The sequence below is a fragment of the Mustelus asterias genome, chromosome 21, assembly GCF_964213995.1.
Source record: "Mustelus asterias chromosome 21, sMusAst1.hap1.1, whole genome shotgun sequence".
Taxonomy (NCBI): domain Eukaryota; kingdom Metazoa; phylum Chordata; class Chondrichthyes; order Carcharhiniformes; family Triakidae; genus Mustelus; species Mustelus asterias.
The window spans coordinates 60,845,955-60,871,350 of NC_135821.1; the positions used below are offsets into that span (position 1 = coordinate 60,845,955).

Consider the following 25,396-nt stretch of genomic DNA (forward strand, 5'->3'; position numbering starts at 1 on the left):
CCAGGTACAGCACCATCCAGAGCCCTGTACACACAGCTTGCCTTCAGCAACCACACACCATGCCACCCCATCAACCACATCATGCCATCAGAACCCTACTCCTGTCACACCCATGAGAAACCTAGACCACGCACACAACCACCCAAGTTATATGTCAGTAACACCAGTTTTCATTACAGTGAATCAGTGAAATGGGCACAGAACCAACACTCAATGGCAAAACGTCACCTTGGCAGCATTTAGTTTCCAAAACACAACACAAATAGCCTTTCCAGAGTAAACGTCACATGATAAAAGGAATAAGAAGCATCCTTTGTCTGTTTCAAACACAGGAGAAGCATTTTTCCAACACTCTGGGAATACGGTTACTGCAAATCTTTGTTGTGGGAAGCTCCCTTAAAGCAACTTGTGCAACGGGCATAGAATCTCACAATGACAGGTAGTCAAACCTAAAGGGAGTCAGTCTGATAAAGACAGCAGATGAGGAAGATCGCAGATTGAGTCCCCATGCTGAGTTAGCTGCTCAGATCTGACGTAGAATCATGCAAATTGGCTTGAAGAGCATGAAGAAGAGAGATTTCTTACTTTCACTGATTAGCAAGTGTACGCATTTTGGACCAGCATGCGATGCCCTGCAGAGCTGAATACTCCATTGATATTTACTGAAATAAGCAAAAATACTGCTGATGCTGGAATCTGAAATGAGAACAGGGGATGCCAGAAAAACTCAGCATGTCTGCTTGCATCTATTAGGAGAGAAACAGAGTTTCGAGTCTCTTAACACTTTGCCAGTTCTTGAGCCATGATATTCACTGTTGGGTATCACATAATTGATGACAGTTGCGTGGGGTGATTCCACAAGTTGGACATTACCCACATTCAAGTTTGGACGCAGCGAGTGCACATTCATCCTAATCCCCAGAGCTTGTGTTTATGTAGCTGATACATGCAGAGCCTTCCCTCACTGAGACAACCCTGAACAAGAGTTAAAATGTCCTAATTCCAAAAATGTGCAGGCTAGGTTGATTGGCCGTGCTAAAATGTCAGGGGGATTAGCAGGGTAAATAGGTGGGGTTACAGTGATCGGGTTGGGTGGGATTGTTGTCAGTGCAGGCTCGATGGGCTGATTGGCCTCTTTTTGCACCGTAAGGATTCCATGACTATGAAAATTCAGTTTCTGAGTTGCGCAAGGCAGACATTCTCAATACCCTGCACTAATAGAGAGCCCTCAAGTCAATGAACCTCTGGGTTTTAGAAAAGATTCTTGGTGTAGCCTCGTGTCCAGCAACCAATGTGAATCCCTGGCAATGAGAACAGGCACATGTCACAATCTAATCTCATGGCAGGAGCAGAGAGATGTGGGGCGGGAGGGGGGCAGAGAAACATTGATGTTCAGCTGAAATGTTCCCCAGTGACTCACTGCTGAGTCGGAGGAGGCAGGAGTGAGCCAGGTTTGAAGGAACGGTGCACCCAACCTACACATCTTTGGACTGTGGGAGGAAACCGGAGCACCTGGAGGAAACCCAGGGAGAACATTCAAACTTCACACAGACAGTCACCGGAGGCCAAAATCGAACCAGGCTCCCTGGTGCTATGGGACAGCAGTGCTAAATACTGTGCCGCATCATTAAGAACAAAATATTTGGTCCTCCCCCACACACAGCTATGTGTGGAATCTTGCTGTGTACATCTTGACTGCTGCAATGTCGATGTTATAATGGTGAGTATACTGCACAAGTACGTCATTATCCGTCAGGGATATCCAGGAGATGTGAAATGCTACTTTGAAGGAGAGGAGGAGAAAAAGGAGAGAAAACTGCGGGCGGCTGGGGACAGAATATCTGACGTACCAAGAGTTCGGATGTGCTCAGCACATCCAGCATGAGTGACTGTATCCTGGAATAGTGCACGCCCAGCTCGCGATGAATCCCAGAACATTCAATGCAGGTGACAATGCCCAGATTGGTGGAGAGCCAGGTAGGATCTAGAACAGAAGCAATGGGGTTATTTACACTTAATTGCAACACAGAACACTCTACAATCAGATTTTACATCAACACCTTCAAACAAGGACCAGCTATTTCTATTCTACATCGCCAACTTCCATTGTTTCACCACTGGTGGCCGAGCCTTCAGCTGCCAGGCCCCAAGTTCTGGAATTTCCTCCCTAAACCTCACCACCTCTCTCTCGTCTCCTTTGAGACACCCCAGTATAATTTATTCCCTTGTCCAACCCTTTGGTCACCACATCTAATTCCTCCTTATATGGGTTTGTATAGGCTTCTATGTTCCTGTGAAGTCGCTTGGAATATTTTGTTACGTTAAAGATGTTACTTAACTGCAACTGCAAGAGTCCTTTCACAAAACAACAACTCCCTTTAAAGATCTGTCATTTCCTCCCCTGAGATCAGCAGTATAGAGCAAGCTTCAGTGCAATGCAACATCTAAATCTTAAATAAGACAGATAAATGAAGAGTCAGTGGTTGAGTTCTCCTGTAGGGCTATGGACTACAAAAGCAATTTGATCTGATTTATTATTTTCACATGTATTTGGTGGAAAGTATTGTTTCTTGCACGCTATACAGACAAAGCATACTGTACATAGGAAAGGAAAGGAAAGTGCAGAATGTAGTGTTACAGTCATAGCTAGGGTGTAGAGAAAGATCAACTTAATGTGAGGTAGGTCCATTCAAAAGTCTGATGGCAGCAGGGGAGTAGCTGTTCTTCAGTCAGTTGGTATGTCTCCTCAGACTTTTGTATCTTTTTCCCGATGGAAAAAGGTGACAGAGAGAATTTCCAGGGTACATGGGGTCCTTGATTATGTTGGCTGCTTTTCCTAGGCAATGGGAAATGTAGACAGTAATTGATTGATCCATGGGTGCAGGAAGACTCCAGGGTCACAGATGTCACCTGATAAATCTCTTTCAAACATGGGATGCAATTATGGTTTAGTACCTCAAAGATACACCACTAGTTCAAGCCTTTACTCTATCCACACTATCCCAGCCATCAGTTCAAGAACTGAAACATAGAATGACATTCCTGATGGTTTCTCTCAAATCGTTTTGTCTATAACCGGTGTTGCGTATTGTTACTGAGGCAGTATAAATGACATCATATTTATGTTTAATCTGGACCAATGCAGTGTCCTGGGGTTTTATGCTCCTTTGGGGATTGCTGAGTGGAGCTTGATTGACAGATCAGGTGATCCAGTTTTTTCTCCCCCCACAGACAAGTCCAAGTTTTTAGTTTCAGTTTAGTTGCTGTTATAAGTTGGTGGAAGCAGACGGTCTCTCTTTTTGAAAAGTTCCAGGACGAGGAAGCCTCAGAGATTTGTTTCAACATTCAAAAGGACCAATTCACCACAAGTGATAAAAAGCTGAAAACCCAACAAAAACCCAAAAAGCTGAAAACAAGTGAGCATACTTGTTTTTTGTGCCAAGTCTAGAAGGGGCTGTATGTTTGTGGAATGTTATTTGACTTGGAACATCATAAATAGCGAGCTGTTGAGGTTTATACTAGGGTCATAGAAGTTTACAGCATGGAAACAGGCCGTTCGGCCCAACTTGTCCATGCCACCCCTTTTTTTAAACCCCTAAGCTAGCCCCAATTGCCCGCATTTGGCCCATATCCATCTATACCCATCTTTCCCATGTAACTGTCTAAACGCTTTTTAAAAGACAAAATTGTACCCGACTCTACTACTATTGACTATCCAGCTGATCTATGCCCCTCATTATTTTATAGACCTCTATAAGATCACCCCTAAGCTCCAGAGAAAAAAGTCCCAGTCTATCCAGCCTCTCCCTATAACTCAAACGATCAAGTCCCGGTAGCATCCTAGTAAATCTTTTCTGCACTCTTTCTAGTTTAATAATATCCTTTCTATAATAGGGTACACAGTATTCCAAGTGTGGCCTTACCAATGTCTTGTACAACTTCAACAAGATAAGACCATAAGACCATAAGACATAGGAGCGGAAGTAAGGCCATTCGGCCCATCGAGTCCACTCCACCATTCAATCATGGTTGATTTCAACTCCATTTACCCGCTCTCTCCCCATAGCCCTTAATTCCTCGAGAAATCAAGAATTTATCAATTTCTGTCTTGAAGACGCTCAACGTCTCGGCCTCCACAGCCCTCTGTGGCAATGAATTCCACAGACCCACCACTCTCTGGCTGAAGAAATTTCTCCTCATCTCTGTTCTAAAGTGACTCCCTTTTATTCTAAGGCTGTGCCCCCAACTCCTGTATTCAATGTTCTGACCAATGAAACCAAGTATGCCGAATGCCTTCTTCACCACTCTGTCCACCTGTGACTCTACTTTCAAGGAGCTATGAGCCTGTACCTCTTGAGCTCTTTGTTCTATAACTCTCCCCAACACCCTATCACTAAATGAGTAAGTCCTGTCCTGGTTTGATCTACCAAAATGCATCACCTTACACTTATCTAAATTAAACCCCATCTGCCATTCATCAGCCCACTGGCCCAATTGATCAAGATCCCATTGCAATCCTAGATAACCTTCTTCACTGTCCACTATACCACCAATCTTTGTGTCATCTGCAACTTACTAACCATGCCTAATAAATTCTCATCCAAATCATTAATATAAATGACAAATAAAAATGGACCCAGCACAAATCCCTGAGGCACACTACTGGTCACAGGCCTCCAGTTTGAGAAACAACCCTCTGCAACCTCAGTCTTCTGTCATCAAGCCAATTTTGTATCCATTTGGCTACCTCACCCTGGATCCCATGAGATTTAACTTTATGCAACAACCTACCATGTGGTACCCTGTCAAAGGCCTTGCTAAACTCCATGTAGACAATATCAACTGCACTGCCCTCATCTACCTTCTTGGTTACCCCTTCAAAAAACTCAATCAAATTTGTGAGACATGATTTTCCACTCACAAAGCCATGCTGACTATATCATGTTTGAATCTTGTAATTGATAAAAGTTATGCTAAATAGTTTTGCTATATTTTTAACTGTGTTCTTAAATAAACTTTATTTGGTAAAGGCTTCCTAGTGGGTCACTTGAATCATACCTGGAGTGAAAAACTTTATGCAGACCTGTGCCAAAATCAAATGTAAAAACTTAGGCTCCAGGCTATCTTCATAAAACACCTTGGAGTTTCAGGCCTGGGTCATAACAGTCGGAACAATTAAAAATCAGGAATGTTCAAGAGGCCAGGAGCGGAGAGATCTCCGATGGCTGAAGGAGCTCATGGGAGAGGGGTGGAGCTAGAAAAGATTGGCAAACAAAGATGAGAATTTTAAGGCCGAGATGTTGCCAGATGGGGGCCAATATAGGTCAGCAAGTATATTTCACCCAGCTTTCTGCGATGGCTTTATCAGCTTACAGAGAGATAGGTACAGGGAAGGGTTTTTTGTTTCTGATCCCTGGTCAACAGTTGGTAGGATATTCAGATATGCGTGAGCATGTATTTTTCTGTTAGCTTGGCTCAGGTAGCACTTTTGCCTCAAGGACAAAGTTCCTTCCACCCGAACTTTGAGCTCAATTTAAACTAGCATTCCACAGCAGTACTGCAACGATAGGGGTAAGACACCACACTGAGTTAAACACACATTAAAGATCCCTCCGTACCCTTGGTCCCTGAGCCACCTTGAAACATACCACTGTGCGCCAGCCAGTGCACTCCACACCTTCAGTGGGCAAGGAGCCCACTATAAACTCTTCATGAAAATTGGGCCTAATGAGACCTTGGGTCCTGCAGGTTTCTGGGTTAACCCCTCCAGGGCTGTTCCAATTTTGGTAATGAGTAATTGGAACCAAACAGTCTGTGCAGAGTCCAGACTTTTGATCACAAGCTGGATTGAATAGCATATCACTCGGTCTGTTTTTCACACTTTGATCAAATTAATCCCCTCAACTTCCAACACACACCCAGCCAACCCCAATCGCCAACAGAAACTCCTAACCAAGAGCAGAGACTGGGGGTGGTAGTCACTTATATTAATGAAGGCCACACATCGTAACCCTTCATCCAAAATGGGGAGATTAAGAGACAAACAGGCCCCTGGAAGGAGACACTTACCTGTTGCCCCACAGTCGCAGCACACCTCATTTCCTGGCATGCCTTTGACCTCAGCAATGATCGATTTGGTCAGTTCTTGGACTGTGTCATTGTTGCCGTTGCTAATGTCTCCTTTAAAGGCGTTGTTGAGTGCCTCCTCTTTGCTGTTTTGCAACACAGAAACCCACCTGAAAGCACAAGGACGTACGCATGGGCTATGAATATTTGGGACTGGCTCATACTCGATCAACACAACCACAAACCATGTCTGTCAGCACAGTTTAACTGAATATAGGTCAGTGCTAATCAAAATTGGGTGCCAGCTATTAAATAAGTCAGTATAGCCAAATACACTGACCTCAATTAAGGCGCATGCATACAGGCAAGGAAAAGAAATACTTCTGTATGGTGGCACAGTGGTTATCACTGCTGCCTCTCAGCATCAGGGACCTGGGTTCAACTCCAGCCTTGGGTGACTGTTTGCATGTTCTCCCCACGTCTGTATGGGTTTCCTCCGGGTGCTCCGGTTTTCTCCCCACTCCAAAGATGTGCAGGCCATGCTAAATTGTCCCTTAGTGTCCCAAAATGCGTAGGTTAGATGGATTAGCCTTGGTTAATGTGTGGGGTTATGGGGACAGGGAGGGAGACGAAGACCTAGGTAAGATACTCTGTCAGAGAGTCGGTGCAGACTCAATGGGCCAAATGGCCTCCTTCTGCACAGCAGAGATTCTATGATGTGATATATCATGCAATTGGTGTCAGATGTGGCTCAGGTGGGTTGCACTCTCACCCGAGTTAGAAGATTGTGGGTTATTGGCACGGCCAGCATCTATTGCCCATCCCCAATTGACCTTAAGAAGGTGGAGGTGAACCGCTGCAGTCCTTGTGGTGCTGATGCACCGACAATACTGTCAGGTAGGCAATTCTTGGATTTTGACTGAGTGACAATAAAGGAATAACAATATTTCCACGTCAGGATGGTGTGTGACTTGGAGGGAGGCTCGGAGAGATGGTGCTCCTATTAGTCTGTTGCCTTATTCTCCTATGTGGAACAGGTTGCATATTTGAAAGGTGCTGTCAAAGGAACCAGGTGAGTTGCTGCAGTGCATCTGACAGATGGTACACACTGCTGCCACTGTACGCTGGTGGTGGAGGGAGTGAATGTTTAACGTAGTGGAACCTAGCCGATCAGGCAGGCTGCCTTAGCCTGGCTAGGGTTAGATCAAGTAGGAAGAGGTTCATATTGATGTAAACACCAGCCTGTTGTTATTGGGCTGAATGGCCCCTTTCTGTGCTGTAAGTACTTTGTAGCTTTATCAAAAAGAAATCCCAGCTTTTCATTGCAAATAGCCCTAGAATGAGGCCATTGGATCAATTCGATTACAAGCATTGCTCAGTGTGGGGGTTGTGCCATGTCTACTCAGTGGCAACAAGTAGAAACGCATCAACTTAGCAACAGCCACCCTTGAACCCTTGTCCTCCTACTCTGTGATATGGCAATATACCAGACAATAAGGTAAAGCGACAAACAAAAGGCACCCTTTTACTCACGCTTGACATTCTTGTTCATCCTCAGCTTGGAAATGGTATGTTCGATTATCTACACAAAAATAAATACGATGTCAAGGGTTAAAGGTCAGTAGCACCTTCAGCTCATATCCGAGCACCATGCCAAACCGTGCGAGAGTGTATCGCACTGTCAGAGGTGCTGGGTTCGATTCTCCGGCCCTGTTCGCCCCAGACACAAATCCCACTGGACCGGTGAATTTGGCGAGAGGCCTAAAACGGGATTTTTGCTGGGTGTAAATCAGTTTCAAATACTCCTGGTCCGTCACACCTGGCGTGATCCGGATCTCACCAGAAAGGGCAAAAAGCTATTCCGACTTCATTTGTAGATATTTTAATCTCATTAATGAGATTAAAGTCAAACGCAGTGACTCCCAGTATGCGCCTGCCCACCCCCCTGCCCCGGCACTCCGGGAGTCAATCACTTCAGGCCCTTAAAACTAGGAACAAGTGCCTTGAACTCCGAGGGGAGCAAGGTGGCGAGTACCACTCAGCACTTACCTCCAGGTGCCCAAGAGCAATGCATTCTCTGCCAAGGTACAGGAAGTGAGGGGGGGTGTTCCTTGAAAGGAGCTGGGGGTCGAGGGGACTCGGGCTGGGCTGGAGGGGTTTAGGTCAGGGGTCTTTCCCAGGATGAGGCCTGCATGGCTAGTCTGCTCTCTGGTTGTTCTAAAAGCTTGGAGGTGCTTTGTTTACATTCCATTTTACATCCCGTTCATAAGTTCATAAGATTATAGGAGCAGAATTAAGCGCATTGCGTCCGCTCCGCCATTCAATCATGGCTGATATGCTCCTCATCCCCATTTTCCTGACTTCTCCCCATAACCCTTCACCCCATTACCAATTAAAAATCTGTCTAACTCCTCCTTAAATTTACTCACTGTCCCAGCATCCACTGCACTTTGGGGTAGCGAATTCCACAGATTCACAATCCTTTGGGAGTAGTTTCTCTTAACTTTTACAACCCCCTGGAATTACAGCTGCTTCCTCCTTCAAAAGGAGGGATTACGATTGTTGATTTATGCAACACAACGTCCATTACCAGCTGCTCACTCTGAGCTCATTTCTTTTAAAGGGGCTTTTTTGTTTAACCCCTGATGTCTGAATGTCGTGCCTTTACTGGAGGTTGGCTTCCACCATACAAGCAACTGGCACCACTCAGACGTTAAAGTACAAGGGTAACTCAGCCACTGTTGAATTTTCTGGAAAAATGTGATGACATCATCAGGGGGGCTTGGAGGGCACTGTGGCCCCCAGTGTAGTCAGGGCTGGACAGTGCCCTGTCATGGCCTCCTGACACCCAGGCAGTGGCAATGTTGGACTGTCAGGGTGCCAGAGGCAGTGCCAAGTTGGCACTGCCAAGGGGGCAGGGCCTGAAAGGGGGGGGTTGAAACCTGAAGATGGGAGCCTTTGGCAATCTCATAGTGGGGTGTCGCTGTTCACTTGGGGGTGTGGGAGATCCTGATGCGGGCGAATGGGGAGGGGGATCTTTGCCAGCAAGAAAAGGTTTGCCCCAATCTCCAAGGAGCCAGCCATGCTGGTGTCTTTAGATCCCACACATCTCATTCACGGCACAAATCACTCCAAGCTCAAAAGAATGTCTATGTGTGGGTGGATTGTAATCGTGCCAACCCATCCGGCGGGAATCGCACCATATTTCCTGCCAGAGACCATACTTCAACATTTTTGGGGAGAATTGGGCTCACTGTCTTTCAGATGAGACATTCAATTGAAATCCCATCAACCTTCTCAAGTGCATGCAAAAGATTCTATAACACTATTTGAAGGGGAATAGGGGAACTTTCCTTGGTGTCTTTGGCAAATCTTTATTCTCCAACCAACTAATTGGTGATTTATCTCCTTGCTGTTGGTGGGATCTTGCTCTGCATTAACTGACCACCGCATTTCTCCATATGTCAACACTTTAAAAGTACTTCATTACCAGTGAAGCTCACTGCAACAGCCCCGGATCATAAAGGGCGCTACGTAAACACAAATAATTTACTGTGTTACATGCTGTGCAGTAATCACACTTACGTGTTATAAGATCAAAGCATTTTCGTTCTTCAGGATTTGGTTTCACCTGACAGGTCAGCAACTTGAGTATGGCTGGAGGCCTGTTGATCTGAGGAGGGAGTTACACAATAAAGAACAGTACAGCACAGGAACAGACCTTCGGCCCACCAAGCCTGCGCCAATCACAGTGTCCTATTGAGACCAACTGCCTGAATCCCTCTAGTCCCCATCGGTTTATGTGCCTATCCAGAGAAGCCTTAAATATCACTAACGTGTCTGCCTCAACCACCTCACTTGGCAGTGCATTCCAGGCCCCCACTACCCTCTGTGTAAAAAACTTCCCCGCACATCTCTACTGAACCTTTCCCCCCTTACCTTGAACTTGTGCCCCCTTGTAATTGTGATTTCTGCCCTGGGAAAAAGTATCCAACTATTCGCCTTATCTATGCCCTTCATAATTTTATAAACTTTTATCTGGTCACCCCCTCAGCCTCCGTCTTTCCAGGGAGAACAATCCCAGTTTATTCAATCGCTCCTCGTAGTTAATACCCTCCACACCAGGCAACATTCTGGTAAACCTTTTCTGTACTCCCATCTGTGTCCGAAACAATCTACCCTGTATCCTCAGATTGTGACCCCTGGTTCTGGACACCCCCGCCATCGGGAACATCCTTCCGGCATCTACCCTATCTAGTCCTGTTAGAATTTTATAGTTTCTATGAGATCCCCCCCCCCCACATTCTTCTGAACTCGAACAAATATAATCCTAACCAACTCAATCTCTCCTCAAATGTCAATCCTGCCACCCAGGAATCAGTCTTGAAAAGTGGAACTAATGTATGAGGAGAGATTTGAGTCAGTTAGGATTATAAAAATCTTGCAGTACGAGGCAGAGGAGCACATGTCATTACTTCTGAAATTTTGTATAATGGAGTCAAAAGAAAAATAGCATAAACTATTATTCATTTGAATTTAAATAAGAACCCTGTAGTGTCAAGTTTAGAGGGAGGATTTTTATTAAACACATAATGCCGGTGTCAATGGCAAAATCCAAAAGAAAAGCTTAGGAAATAAATGCTTTACGGTTTACTTACGCTATTGTAAAGTTTACTTACAGTACTGTGCGATATTGTGAGGTAGCCATATTTAACTCCACACTTTCTCTTCTGCCACACTCTCCGGATCCTGGAAGTCGAGAGAGCAGAATTTGTACCAGAAACAACAGATTTATAACTGATGGGTCATACTATAGATATCATGAGGCATAGAATCATAGAATCCCGACAGCGCAGAAGGAGGCACTAACAATAATCCCACCCAGGCCCTATCCCCATATGGGGACAGAGCAGGGATCATGGGCATTTCCACAGAGTTTACATTTTGATCAAGTCAGGTCCGAAAACAATTACTATCACAGGGTTGGTTTCAGGAGACTGGGGAAGCAACCTGTAGGGACAAAATGGCCCAGATTCATCCAGGAATACGGTTTACAAACTGGTGAATGGTTTCCTCCACGAGGGTACAGCTTTTAGAAATTGAGAAACCAGGTGGAACTTTTTCATTTCAAAGGGAAAGGAAGGATTGTGGAATACTGTATGGTAATGATCATTCACCTGGATTCGAGACACAATGAAATGTCTTTTCGGCGAAGGGGCAATGCTGCAAAGATAATGGAATCAAGCAGCACAGAAACTGGCCATTCAACCCATCATTCCTGTCCGTTAGAACCGTTTAATTAGTCCCAGTAAAATTTCTTCATTCAAGAAAATATGCGAATCCCCTTTGAAAGCTAATGGGTGAGGTGGCCTCCCCTCAGTGTTTTCAGAGGCGCGCTGTTCGCAGGCAGCCCACCCATGTCAATGGAAATTCCGACTGAAGCCACTCCACACAGCTGGGAAAACCGCAGCAGGGGGTGCACTGCCAGCAGGACCAGAGAATCCCGCCGGCATGAATGCCTGGAGAATTCCGGCCACTATTGCATCTGCTTCCACCACCCTCTCAAGCAATGATTTCCAGATCATCATAACTTGCTGTCTTAAATACAAGTCCTCCTCATTTCATCCTGGCTTTTTTGCCCAATTTTTAAAACCTATATCCTTTGACTTATGACCCTCCTGAGTTTGGAGACGGTTTCTCTTTATTTACTCCATCAAGAAACAACATGATGTCAAGTATAGAATCATAGAAACCCTACAGTGCAGAAGGAGGCTAATCGGCCCATCGAGTCTGCACCGAACACAATCCCACCCAGGCACTTTCCCCATATCCCTACATATTTACCCACTAATCCCTCTAACCTACAAATCTCAGAACTCTAAGGGGCAATTTTTAGCATGGCCAATCAACCTAACCCACACATCTTTGGACCGCAGAAGGAAACCGAAGCACCCGAAGGAAACCCACGCAGACACGAAGAGAATGTGCAAACTCCACACATTTTTCTTTTAATAAAATCTCGACCATATCTCCCTTTAACCTTCCCTGCTCCAGGAAGAACAGTCCCAGCTTCATGGGTAAATTGTGATGATAAAAGGAATGAATTATTTTTAGGCCAAGGACCTGGTGCTTTCTGATTTCTTACCCATCGCTCTTCTTGTTTAGGAAGCCGGATTTTTCTGTGCCGTACAGACGGTTTCCTGGAAGTGGGTGAATGCTGTAGCCAGAATTTTTCCTGTTCAAACATTCCTGAAAAAAAATGCAGACATTTAAAATCGTACATGGAAAATGGAATCGAGTCTCGAGCCCACTTCACCTCCACAGAAGTTCTACAGTGCAGAAGGCGGCCACTCGGCCCATTGACTCTGCACCGACTCTCTGGAAAAGCATCTTATCCAGTACCCCATCCCTCTCCACACATACTTATCCCTGTAACCCCACGCATTTAACATGGCTCATTGATCCACTGGAGCAAGCTGAGAGGGGTGATTGAAAAGCAGCAGTGCTGGTAAGAGATTAATTGGATTAATTGAATTGTTTATTTATTTAATTAGTCAGCTAGTGTGTGTATTTTTTTGGCCTTTACTTTAACAGCAGTTTTTCATGTTTAAAGTGAAAACTAGAAGTGGGCAGCAAAGGAGTCTGGGAAGGGTTTTTATTTTAACTTTAAAAGTCAGTTACCTGGGTGGTTCCCCCTCAGTAGTAGTTTTTTTTTCTCTCGGGCCCCTAGCCCTATAAATTGGTGCAGAGGAGATACCCGATCCTCTACACTGGTAGAGGATCCCACCCTTCCATCCTCCTCTAACCTAATTATAAGTGTGGGAAGTTTTTTGTTTTCTTTTTTTCTTGCTGGTAATGGCTTCAGGGATGGCAGTTCAGGCAGTATGCTGCATCTCCTGTGGGATGTATGTGGTGAGGAAATCCAGTAGTGTTTCAGGAGATTTTAGTTGTAAGAAGTGCATTAGATTGCAGCTTCTGGAGGAGCGTGTAAAGGAGCTGGAGGGGGAGGTAGAGGAACTCCGCATAATTCGGGAGGCGGAGGTGGAAGTTGATAGGAGTTATAGAGAAATAGTAACTCCTAGAAATGAGGCTTGGGTCAATGCCAGGAGGAGGGGTAAGAAGCAATCGGGAAGACAATCCCCTGGGGCGGTTCCCCTCCATAATAGGTTTTCGGTGCTGGAGGCTACAGTTGAGGAGGAATCAACTGAGCATAGAGAGCAGATCTCTGGGGGTGAGCCGAGTGAGAAAGCTCAGGTGGTTAGGGGCTGTAAAAGACTGGGCCTTGTGATTGGGGACTCCACAATTAAGGGGACAGATAGGAGGGTCGGAACTAAAGGTAGGGACTCAGGGTTGGTGTGTTGCCTACCAGGGGCTGGGGTCCGGGATGTGTCTGACAGGGTATTCAGGACTCTTAGGGGGGAGGGAGATAAACCACAAGTTATTGTACATGTGGGGACACACGACATAGGGAGGATAGGGGAAGGGGATATTAGGCAGGGATTTATGGAGTTGGGGTGGAAACTAAAGGCCAAGACTGACAGAGTGGTTATCTCTGGACTCTTGCCTGTACCACGGGATAGTTTAGAGAGGAATAGGGAGAGGGAAGGTTTGAATTCATGGCTGAGGGGATGGTGCAGGAGGGAGGGGTTCAGGTACTTAAGCAATTGGGGCTCGTACTGGGGAAGGTGTGACCTCTATGAGAAGGATGGTCTACACCTTAATCAGAAGGGGACCAATATCCTGGGGGGTAAATTTGCTAAGGCCATGCAGGGAGGTTTAAACTGATTCGGGGGGGGGGAAGGATCCTGAGTAGTGGGGCTGAAAGTGAGGGATGCATGGATGGGGACTGCAATGCACGGCATTGCAGAGGTGGGGTGGAGCAGGGTTTGAAATGTGTATACTTCAATGCCAGGAGTATTCGCAATAAAGTGGGTGAACTTGCAGCGTGGATCAGTACCTGGGACTTCGATGTTGTGGCTATTTCAGAGACATGGATAGAGCAGGGGCAGGAATGGATGCTGCAGGTCCCGGGGTTCAAATGTTTTAGTCGAAGTAGGGAAGGAGGTAGAAGAGGGGGAGGGGTAGCATTATTGGTCAGAGATTGTATCACAGTGTCAGAGAGGAGGTTTGATGAGGACTTATCTGTTGAGGTAGTATGGGCGGAGATTAGAAATAGGAGAGGAGAGGTCACCCTGTTGGGAGTCTTTTATAGACCTCCTAAAAGTTCTAGAGAGGTTGAGGAAAGGATTGCGGAGTCAATCCTGCTTAGGAGTGAAAGTAATAGGGCAATTGTTATGGGGGATTTTAACTTGACTAATATTGACTGGAATTGTTATAGCTCTAGCTCGTTAGAGGGGTCAGTTTTTGTTCAAAGCGTGCAGGAAGGTTTTTTGACTCAGTATGTAGACAGGCCAACTAGAGGTGAGGCTATATTGGATCTGGTGCTGGGAAATGAGCCAGACCAGGTGCTAGACTTGGAAGTTGGTGTGCATTTTGGTGATAGTGACCACAATTCGGTTACGTTCACCTTAGTGATGGAAAGGGATAGGCATGAACCTCGGGCCAGTGGTTTTAGCTGGGGGAAGGGTAATTATGAGGCTATTAGGAGAGAATTAGGAAACATAGGTTGGACTAGGAGATTACAGGGACTGGGAACGTCCGACATGTGGAGTTTTTTCAAGGAGCAGCTACTGCGAGTCTGTGATAGGTATGTCCCTGTCAGGCAAGGAGGAATTGGTAGGGCTAGGGAACCGTGGTGCACCAAAAAAGTTTCTTTGTTGGTTAAAAAGAAAAAGGAGGCTTATGTTCGGATGAGACGTGAGCACTCGGGTAGTGCACTAGAAAGCTTTAGATTGGCTAAGAGGGAGTTGAAGAGCGAGCTTAGAAGGGCTAAAAGGGGACATGAGAAGACTTTGGCGGATAGGGTTAAAGAGAATCCTAAGGCGTTCTATAGGTATGTCAAGAACAGAAGGTTGGTTAGGGCAAGTTTAGGGCCAGTTATAGATGGCAGAGGGAAGTTATGTGTGGAACCGGAGGAGATTGGTGAAGCATTGAACCAATATTTCTCTTCGGTGTTCACGCAAGGGGACATGAATATAGCTGAGGAGGACACTGGGTTGCAAGGGAGTAGAATAGACAGTATTACAGTTGATAAGGAGGATGTGCAGGATATTCTGGAGGGTCTGAAAATAGATAAATCCCCTGGTCCGGATGGGATTTATCCAAGGATTCTCTGGGAGGCAAGAGAAGTGATTGCAGAGCCTCTGGCTCTGATCTTCAGGTCGTCGTTGGCCTCTGGTATAGTACCAGAAGATTGGAGGTTAGCGAATGTTGTCCCATTGTTTAAGAAGGGGAACAGAGACTTCCCCGGGAATTATAGACCGGTGAGTCTCACTTCTGTTGTCGGCAAGATGTTGGAAAAAATTATAAGGGATAGGATTTATAGTTATTTGGAGAGTAATGAATTGATAGGTGATAGTCAGCATGGTTTTGTGGCAGGTAGGTCGTGCCTTACTAACCTTATTGAGTTTTTTGAGAAAGTGACCAAGGAGGTGGATGGGGGCAAGGCAGTGGACGTGGTATATATGGATTTTAGTAAGGCGTTTGATAAGGTTCACCATGGTAGGCTTCTGCAGAAAATGCAGATGTATGGGATTGGGGGTGATCTAGGAAATTGGATCAGGAATTGGCTAGCGGATAGGAAACAGAGGGTGGTGGTTGATAGTAAATATTCATCATGGAGTGCGGTTACAAGTGGTGTACCTCAGGGATCTGTTTTGGGGCCACTGCTGTTTGTAATATTTATTAATGATCTGGATGAGGGTATAGTTGGGTGGATTAGCAAATTTGCTGATGACACCAAAGTCGGTGGTGTGGTAGACAGTGAGGAAGGGTGTCGTAGTTTGCAGGAAGACTTAGACAGGTTGCAAAGTTGGGCCGAGAGGTGGCGGATGGAGTTTAATGCGGAGAAGTGTGAGGTAATTCACTTTGGTAGGAATAACAGATGTGTTGAGTATAGGGCTAACGGGAGGACTTTGAATAGTGTGGAGGAGCAGAGGGATCTAGGTGTATGTGTGCATAGATCCCTGAAAGTTGGGAATCAAGTAGATAAGGTTGTTAAGAAGGCATATGGTGTCTTGGCGTTTATTGGTAGGGGGATTGAATTTAGGAGTCGTAGCGTTATGTTGCAACTGTACACAACTCTGGTGCGGCCGCACTTGGAGTACTGTGTGCAGTTCTGGTCCCCACATTACAGGAAGGATGTGGAGGCTTTGGAGAGGGTGCAGAGGAGGTTTACCAGGATGTTGCCTGGTATGGAGGGGAGATCCTATGAGGAGAGGCTGAGGGATTTGGGATTGTTTTCGCTGGAAAGGCGGCGGCTAAGAGGGGATCTTATTGAAACATATAAGATGATTAGAGGTTTAGATAGGGTGGATAGTGATAGCCTTTTTCCTCTGATGGAGAAATCCAGCACGAGGGGGCATGGCTTTAAATTGAGGGGGGGTAGTTATAGAACCGATGTCAGGGGTAGGTTCTTTACCCAGAGGGTGGTGAGGGATTGGAATGCCCTGCCAGCATCAGTAGTAAATGCGCCTAGTTTGGGGGCGTTTAAGAGATCCGTTGATAGGTTCATGGACGAAAAGAAATTGGTTTAGGTTGGAGGGTCACAGTTTTTTTTTTAACTGGTCGGTGCAACATCGTGGGCCGAAGGGCCTGTTCTGCGCTGTAATGTTCTATGTTCTATGTTCTAATCCACCGTACATACTCATCTTTAGACACCAAGGGGCAATTTAGCACGGGCAATCCACCGAACTTCAAACAGCATTACCAGCCCACCAAGAAACATAGAGGGAACCACTATTAAACATAACTCATTTAACCTTAAGAGCTGACATGATCTGGAACGCCCATGAATTTCAAACATAGCCATAAAATAAAAGTTTTCTATCTTTAAATTATTGGAATGACATCAGAGAGGACAAAAGGACAAGCTATATGGGCGACACGGTGGCACAGTGGTTAGTACTGCTGCTCTTGGTGCCAGGGACCCAGGATAAATTCCGGCCTTGGGTGACTGTCTGTGTGGAGTATGCACAGTCTCCCCATGTCTGCGTGGGTTTCCTCCGGGTGCTCCAGTTTCCTCCCATAGTCCAAAGATGTGTAGGTTAGGTGGATTGGCCATGTTCAATTGACCCTTAGTGTCAGAGGGATTAGTGGGGTAAATATGTGGGATTATGGGGATAGGGCCTGGGTGGGATTGTTGTTGGTGCAGGCTTGATGGGCCAAATGGCCTCCTTCTGTACAGTAGGGATTCTATGATTTACTGTTTGATCCTCCTCCGAGGCACCTTCTATGACAGAGCGCTCGCAATGTGCCTTGATTCTGGTGTGTTTGATCAAAAGATCGTTATGAATGGTGCAAGCCATTCAGCCCATCCTGTTTCTTCCACCCAGAAGGAATTAACATCACTGCTCACCCCAGTTACAATCTCCCCCAAATCCACTACTACAACTGCTATTGGTGGTGGTTCAAGAATCCAGAGTAGAGAGGGTGTGGTGTTTGTAAAGCTGGAATAGGTTTGTAGAGATAGGGAGTGTGAGGCTGGCACCTGCTCATCGACATACTGCCCTTCAGCAGCAACATGCACAGACCCACGCTCACCATCTTGACTTGGAAATATATCGCCGTTTCTTCACTGTCGCCGACAGCTTCACTGTCAAAATCCTGGAATTCCCTCCCTCACAGCACTGTGCGTGTACCTTCACCTCAGGGATTACAGCGGTTCAAGACAGCCACTCACCACCACCTTCGGAAGGGCAATAAATGCTGGTCTAGCCAGCAATGCCCATATCCCATGAATAAATAAAACAAAACATGAATTTAGCTTCCAGGTGTACACAGATGACATCCAGCTATCCCTCTCCATCACCTCTTTCAATCTATCCATCGTCTTTCTGATGTCGGACTGTTGGTCCGATGCTCAAGCCTTGCATGAGCCACAATGTCCTCCATTAAACACTGGAAAGAACAAAGCCATTGCCTGAAGCCTCTGCCACAAATCCAAATCCTCAATAACAACTTCATTCCTATCCCGGCCACCACCTCGGGTTGAACCTAAGAAGCTCGACACCATCCAGGACAAAGCGGCCCACCTCGTGGGCACCACATCCACAATCAGCATTCACTCCTTCCACCTCTGGTGCATCATGGCTGTAGTGTGTGCCATCTAAAGATGCACTGCAGCAATAGGCCAAGGCTTCTTCATCGGCCCCTTCTGAGTTTGCAACCAGTATCTTATTAACCTTTCTATTAGAGACAATGGGCTGAAGTTTCTCCAGTCAGGTTGTGAACCCCACCATCAGGCTCAGAAATTCACTCTGCATGGGAAACAGTCAGTCACCTGCGATTTTCCCAAAATTGGCCAATTAATGGTCAGAGGGCCGGCTTGCCATCATGTGAAGGACAGTGGGTGACCTCTTTAAAGCTGGAGGGCCAATAAAAGGCCTTTCACCTTGAAAACAGCAGCTTAAAGACATTCAAGGTAATTGAGGGAGAAGACACCTCAGAATCTCAATGTCCTCTCTTCAACCTTTTCAATTCTAAAATATAGAATCAGCAGTGAGGGTGGAGAGGAACCCCTCCATAGGGTGGATGGCCTGTGGCTGCTGCTGAGTCCAGGCAGATAGAGGGGGCCTCAAATCTTGCTTGGAGTGTTTATCCCCTCCTCCACTCAGCCACTAGGAGGCCACATCTAGACAGATAAACTGTCCTCCATAAAACTTTAAGGTGTTGAGGTACCTGGCAGCTCACTGGAAAATCCCAAAGGCCTCAATAGGTTCAGCTGACTGCCTGCAACACCCAACACACATATCCTGCCTCTGGAGAAATGGTGGCAAGATGGAGCCGGGGAACCAGCACATCAGCCAGTGGTGCTACTTTTAGCACTTAACAGCCTCTATACCCGGCTCTGGCGAGAGCCAAAGATTCTGCTCACCTCAGTTCATCAACCACCTCCAAAACTCAGTGCTGAGGCCATCCTCAATGCCTTCCTGACTTGCTCTCCCATCCACTCCCCAGTATAAACCTCAACACACTGAGAACAATGCTGCGAGCATCTCATCTCAGACCAACTCCTGCTTGCTCATCACCACCCCTCCCTCCCACCCTGTGCTCACCAGCACACACAGACTCCAGACAGCTCAATGCCCTAACATGTTATGTTCAGGTTTAGAATTATTTAATGGCCTCACACTCCCCATCTCTGCAAACCTCATCCAGCTTTACAATCGCCACACCCTCTCTTCTCTGGATTCTTGAGCACCACCAACGACGAGTATGCAGATGTGAGAAGCATGGTTAGAGTGGATAGTCAAAGCCAGGATAGAAATGTCAATTACTGGGGGGGGAATAGGTTTAAGGTGAAAGGGGGAAAGTTTAAAGGGAATGTGAGAGACAATTTTTTTTTTTACACAGATGGTGGATGGTAAGTGCCTGGAATGAGCTGCCAGAGGAGCTGGTCGAATCAGATGCTATAGCAACGTTTAAGAGGCATCTTGACAAATACATGAATAGGCTGGGAATAGAGGGATACGGACCGCATAGTGGCAAAAGGTCTTTAGTTTAGAATGGCGTCATGTGTCAGTGAAGACTTGGTGGGCCAAAGGGCCTGTTCCTGTGCTGTATTGTTCTTCGTAGCTGTCAGCATTCCACACCCTCAAATCCCCTCCGTACACCTCTCCAACCCCTTCATGACAAAAGCAAAATACTCAGCAGGGCTGGCAACCTCGGTAGGGGGAGAAAAAGATTTAGCAGGCCAATTCTTCCCTGGATGGCCACTCCGACGCTCCAATTTTCTTACCTTAGACCGGAGCTCGGTATTTCTTGCCTGGAATTCCTAACCAGGCCTACAGAGGGTAACTGCTTCTGGGAGTACAGTGTGGGAGTGTCAGGAGCAACAAAACGCCACCTCTTTTTACAGCACTGGGTGCTGTAAGGCAGCAAGTTTAAATATCCCAACCACTTTAACAGGAGAGAAGTGTGAGGTAAGTGGGTGGTCAGGAATGGTGGGGCAGCTGATTGGGGTAGAATGATGAAGACAGTGATGGAAGATTTAGCCTTGTTGGACCTGTCACTATAGTCCTGCCCTCAAACTCCCTGTCCAGTCATGTCTCCTTTCATCTTTTTACCGTGCATCTTTGGAACTCCCTCTAACCCTCTGTCATTCTTTTACTCCCTCCCACCCGGCATCACTGCTGCCTCACGGCGCCAGGGACCCGGGTTCAATTCTGGCCTCGGGTCACTGTGCGGAGTTTGTACCTTCCACTCGTGTCTACATGGGTTTCCTCCGGGTGCTCTGGTTTCCCCCCACAGTCCAAAGATGTGTGGGTTAGGTGGATTGGCCATGCTAAATTGCCCCTCAGTGTCAGAGGGAGTGGCAGGATAAATACATAGGGTTACGGGATTAGGGCCTAGGTGGGATTGTTGTCAGTGCAGGCTCGATGGGCTGAATGGCCTCTTGCTGCACTGCAGTGATTCAATGATTTGCTGTTTGATCCTTCTCTGAGGCATCCTCCTGCTTGCAAAGAAGTCACTTGGTGTTGCTACCTACCTCCTTATGATCCACTTGAAGCACCGATCTCAGGGAGTCCCTGATCTGGGTCAGCTGTTTCATCTCCTCATCCTGTGCTTGCTTCAGCTACGTGCCAGCAAGAAGAAAACTTTTGTTAAAGCATGAATAAATCCAACTAGCTGACAGAGGTCTCAGCCAGCACTCAACATGTTAACACACAGATTGCCTTGCCTTTAAAAAAACTGTTTCCCTTTCTTCACTCTTCTCCTGAATGTTTGTAGCTCTCTGACATCACCAACATAGTGAGGCTAAACACTGCTGGTCAGTAACTCGCCATCGGAAAGAAGGGACTCTCAGCCAAACTCAACGCTTTTCCTCATGACGGAATGATAATATCAGCACTTACACAGTTCATTGCATTTCTATAGCACCTTTAACTTGGTAGACCCCTCCCCCAGGCACTTTGCACGAACAATCATACAAAAATTGGCAAAGACCAACAGCACCGTGGCACAGTGGCTAGCACTGCTGCCTCACGGCTCCAGGGACCCGGGTTCAATTCCGGCCTTGGGTAACTGACTGTGTGGAGTTGGCACATTTTCCCCATGTCCATGTGGGTTTCTTCTGGGTGCTCCGTTTTCCTCCCACAGTACGAAAGATGTGCAGGTTAGGTGGATTGGCCATGCTAAATTGCCCCTTAGTGTCCCAAGATGTAGGTTAGATGGATTATCCATGGGAAATGTGTGGGGTTACGGGGATAGGGCGGGGGAGAGGGCCTGGGTAAGACACTCTGTCAGAGAGTCGGTGCAGACTCGATGGGCCAAATGTCCTCTTCTGCACTGTGGGGATTCTATAAGCAGATATTAGATGATCAAAAGCTTGATCAAAGATTTTAAGGAAGAGTTTTAAGAAGGAGGAAAGGGTGGTGGGACAGATGGAAAGAGGTTGGATGCAGAGAATTCCAGAGCCAGGGGCTAAGATAATGGTGGAATAATAAATGCCAAGATGAGTACAGAGAGAGACTGAGTACAGATGAGTTACAGAGAGAGATTGAATAGGTTGGGACTTTATTCCTTGGAGCGTAGAAGAATGAGGGGAGATTTGATAGAGGTGTACAAGATTTTGATGGGTATAGATAGAGTGAATGCAAGCAGGCTTTTTCCACTGAGGCTAGGGGAGAAAAAAACCAGAGGGCATGGGTTAAGGGTGAAAGGAGAAAAGTTTAAAGGGAATATTAGGGGGGGCTTCTTCACGCAGAGAGTGGTGGGAGTGTGGAATGAGCTACTGGATAAAGTAGTAAATCCGGGGTCACTTTTAACATTTAAGAAAAACTTGGATGGGTTCATGGATGAGAGGGGTGTGGAGGGATATGGTCCAAGTGCAGGTCAGTGGGATTAGGCAAAAAGTGGTTCGGCACAGACAAGAAGGGCCAAAAGGCCTGTTTCTGAGCTGTAATTTTCTATGGTTCTATCTATGGAGTAAGACGAGAATTGGAAGAGCGTAGAAATCTTAAGAGTATTGCTAGGCTGCAGGAGATTAAGGAAGGGCAATATCATAGAAATCATAGAAATCATAGAAACCCTACAGTACAGAAAGAGGCCATTCGGCCCATCGAGTCTGCACCGACCACAATCCCACCCAGGCCCTACCCCCATATCCCTCTAATCTACGCATCCCAGGACACTAAGGGGCAATTTTTAGCATGGCCAATCAACCTAACCCGCACATCTTTGGACTGTGGGAGGAATCGGCCATGGATAGGGGAATTTTGATCAGTGCGCTCTTGGAACATCTGAAAATACTAAAGTACTCTGGAGTGCAGGTAACATGGGCTGGATTTTATGGGGCTCTGTGTTCCCTGTGCACCCACCCCCCCCCCGGGCGACTGTTTGGTGAGGATGGTGCGAGGAAAGGTTATTATAGAATCCCGACAATGCACAGGAGGAGGCCATTCAGGCCCATGGAGTCCACATCGCTCTCTGACAGTGAGCAGGGGGTTACGGCCTCGCTTGGGCAAGCTCATAAAATCCCACCCGAGGCCAAGTGAGATTTCCTTTCCGGGAACCAGAGGTGGTAGTGTTTCGGCCGGAGCATCCCACCCAGGCCCTATTCCCGTAACCTCGCTTACTTACCCTGCTAATCCACCTGACCTGCACATCTCTAGGACTGTGGGAGGAAACTGGAGTATCCGGAGGAAACCCACGCAGACACAGGGAGAACTTGCAGACTCCACACAGACAGACAGTGATCCGAGGCTGGAACTGAACCCGGGTCCCTGGCGCTGTGAAGCAGCAGTAATAACCACATTGATGCCACTGTGCTGCCCCGTTGAAAGGGTGTATGACTCTGCGGGGGGTCGGGGGGGGGTGCCTCTTATACATCAAACACAGAACAACTTCCAGACATCAGTCTGCCCAGTAAAAGCTGCCAGGCTGCTGTCCCTTTGGCGTGGGACCACCCCTGCCACAGGTAAAACAACAGGATGAGGCACTTAAAGGGCCATTAATTGGCTTCCACTGCCCTTCCAAAATAAATGGCAGACAATACTCACCGAGTGCACAATCACAACCAACTTTTCTACAAAAGGAGTCAAGCTTTCAGCCGCCTTGAGACCATCCTGGAAAAAGCTTCAAAATAAAAGCATTAGAAAAGATAAGCAAGAGTGCTGCACATGACAGCTTCAGAGTTCATGACCCAGCACGCTGCTGTGCTGGCAGTAGATCCCAATTTAATACTTGGGAAAATGTCTATGGAAAACAAAACATCTTACATCTGACTGAAAGAAATGTTGAATGTTGCACATCAAGAAATGGATCACTGCAATGTCCCCCACGAGCTGAGAATCATCAGCTGGTAGAGGAGGCCCCAACCCAACTCTGTGCTCAGGTCTTAGGTCCAGCCCCCAAGTCGGTGTTCAGGATGGCTGGTCTCGGCTGGATTGTAGCATATTTTATATTTCTCAGAACAGAGATGACACTGGTTGCAAAAAGTTTATCCGCAAGAGTTTTGAAATATCCCTGCAAACACAAAATGCGCAGCATGGTGGCACGGTAGTTAGCGCCGCTGTCTCACAGAGCACCAGGAACCCGGGTTCGATTCCTGGCTTGGGTCACTGTCTGTGTCACCGGGGCGGCACAGTGGTTAGCATTGCTGCCTCACAGCGGTTAGCGCTGCTGCCTCACAGCGCCAGGGACCTCGATTCAATTCCCGGCTTGGGTCCCTGTCTGTGCGGTTTGCACGTTCTCCCCTGTCTGCGTGTGTTTCCTCCCACATTCCAAATATGTGCGGGTCAGGTTGATTGGCCATACTAAGTTGCCCCTTAGTGTCAGGGGGATTAACTGGGGTAAATGTGTGGGGTTACGGGGCGAGGGCCTGGATGGGATTGTGGTCGGTGCAGGCTCGCTAGGCCGAATGGCCCCCTTCTGACTGTAGAATTCTATGATTCGTGCTCACAGCCCTGCTTCTAGCACTTTCTGTTCACTCAAGCTCTGGGTCAACACCCAGGCTCAACTAAACCAAGCACAGTGAGCAGAGATCAGCTACCTGATAATCGAATAAAGAGCAGTCAGACCAGAGGTCACAAATAAAATCACTATCCAATGACTCTTTGTTCGAGAGACCATGTGCAGAGAGTGTGGGACTGCCCACCATTGTGGGGTGACTGTTGAAACTCAATCTGGAGGAACAGGCACAACAGGGGGAAAAAAAAAAATCAGCCAGCATCTTTAACATGGGAGAAAAGAAAAACTGAGATTAAAAAAGCAGATTGTCGCGTAATACTTTCCACAGGGGCCTCGCTACAATGAAAACTCCTTTCCCCATGGGTCTATCATGGTCGCTTCCAACCAAACCTCCATCAGCACAAAGCTCACTGGAGATTTACACAGCATACGTTTTTAAAAAAATCTACACAAGCTGAAACAGCGACTTCAAACCAAACAGCAAAAGAGAGTATTTGAAATAGATCTAGAAACTTCCAGCAGGTCAGGCAGCAACTATAGAATAAAAGGTAGGGTTAATGTTTCAGATAGTACAGAGGGGTCATTGATATGAAGCATTAATCCAAACGGTTTAGATAATCCTCGATTACATCTCAAACTACGATTTGAATCTCAACTCTCAGATTTAAATTCCAAGAAGGAGGTCACAGTGGTCAGCACTGCTGTCTCAGAGCACCAGAGACCCGGGTTCGATTCCCCCTTGGCTGACTGTGTGTGTGGAGTTTGCACATTCTCCCCGTGTCTGCGTGGGTTTCCTCCAGGTGCTGCAGTTTCCTCCCACAGTCTAAAGATGTGCAGGTTAGGTTGATTGGCTGTGCTAAATTGCCCCTTAGTGTCATGGGCACTAGCAAGGTAAATTCCTGGGGTTACAGGGATAGGGTGGGATTGTTGTTGGTGCACAGGCTCGATGGGCCAAATAGCCTCCTTCTGCGCTGTAGGAATTCTATGATTTTTTTTTAAGGGGATTAACTAGCTATGAAACCAAGGTGGGTAAACGAGGTTAAGATACAGATCACCCTGATCTAATTGAACGAGGGAACAGCCTCGAGGGGCTGAAGGGTCTACTCCAGTTCCCATGCCCCTGTATTTGTGATGCCAACATTCATATGCAAGTAGGGGGGTCAGATGAAAATAACTCACTTTTGTTGAGCGTGGAAGTATTTGATGAGGCTCTGGAGGAGGTCAGGGCCCTCTCGAATCTTTATCTCGTTCACCTTCAGAAGATACTGCAAAACAAAGTGCAACCAGTCACATTGAGAAA

General features: G+C 46.7%; 1 protein-coding gene across 2 annotated transcripts in view; it reads right to left on the bottom strand.

Annotated features, from left to right (window-relative positions):
* Window positions 1-25,396, bottom strand: part of LOC144509316 (arf-GAP with SH3 domain, ANK repeat and PH domain-containing protein 2-like) — a 109,799-nt gene that overhangs the window by 34,942 nt on the left and 49,461 nt on the right. For both annotated transcript variants that reach the window (XM_078237975.1, XM_078237974.1), the window contains exons 7-15: window positions 25,276-25,361; window positions 23,187-23,262; window positions 20,675-20,761; window positions 12,212-12,315; window positions 10,746-10,815; window positions 9,652-9,739; window positions 7,600-7,648; window positions 6,070-6,236; window positions 1,851-1,984 (exon numbers count right to left, since the gene is read on the bottom strand). In XM_078237975.1, coding sequence (XP_078094101.1) covers window positions 1,851-1,984; window positions 6,070-6,236; window positions 7,600-7,648; window positions 9,652-9,739; window positions 10,746-10,815; window positions 12,212-12,315; window positions 20,675-20,761; window positions 23,187-23,262; window positions 25,276-25,361 — 861 coding nt within the window. The remainder of the gene's footprint in view (window positions 1-1,850; window positions 1,985-6,069; window positions 6,237-7,599; window positions 7,649-9,651; window positions 9,740-10,745; window positions 10,816-12,211; window positions 12,316-20,674; window positions 20,762-23,186; window positions 23,263-25,275; window positions 25,362-25,396) is intronic.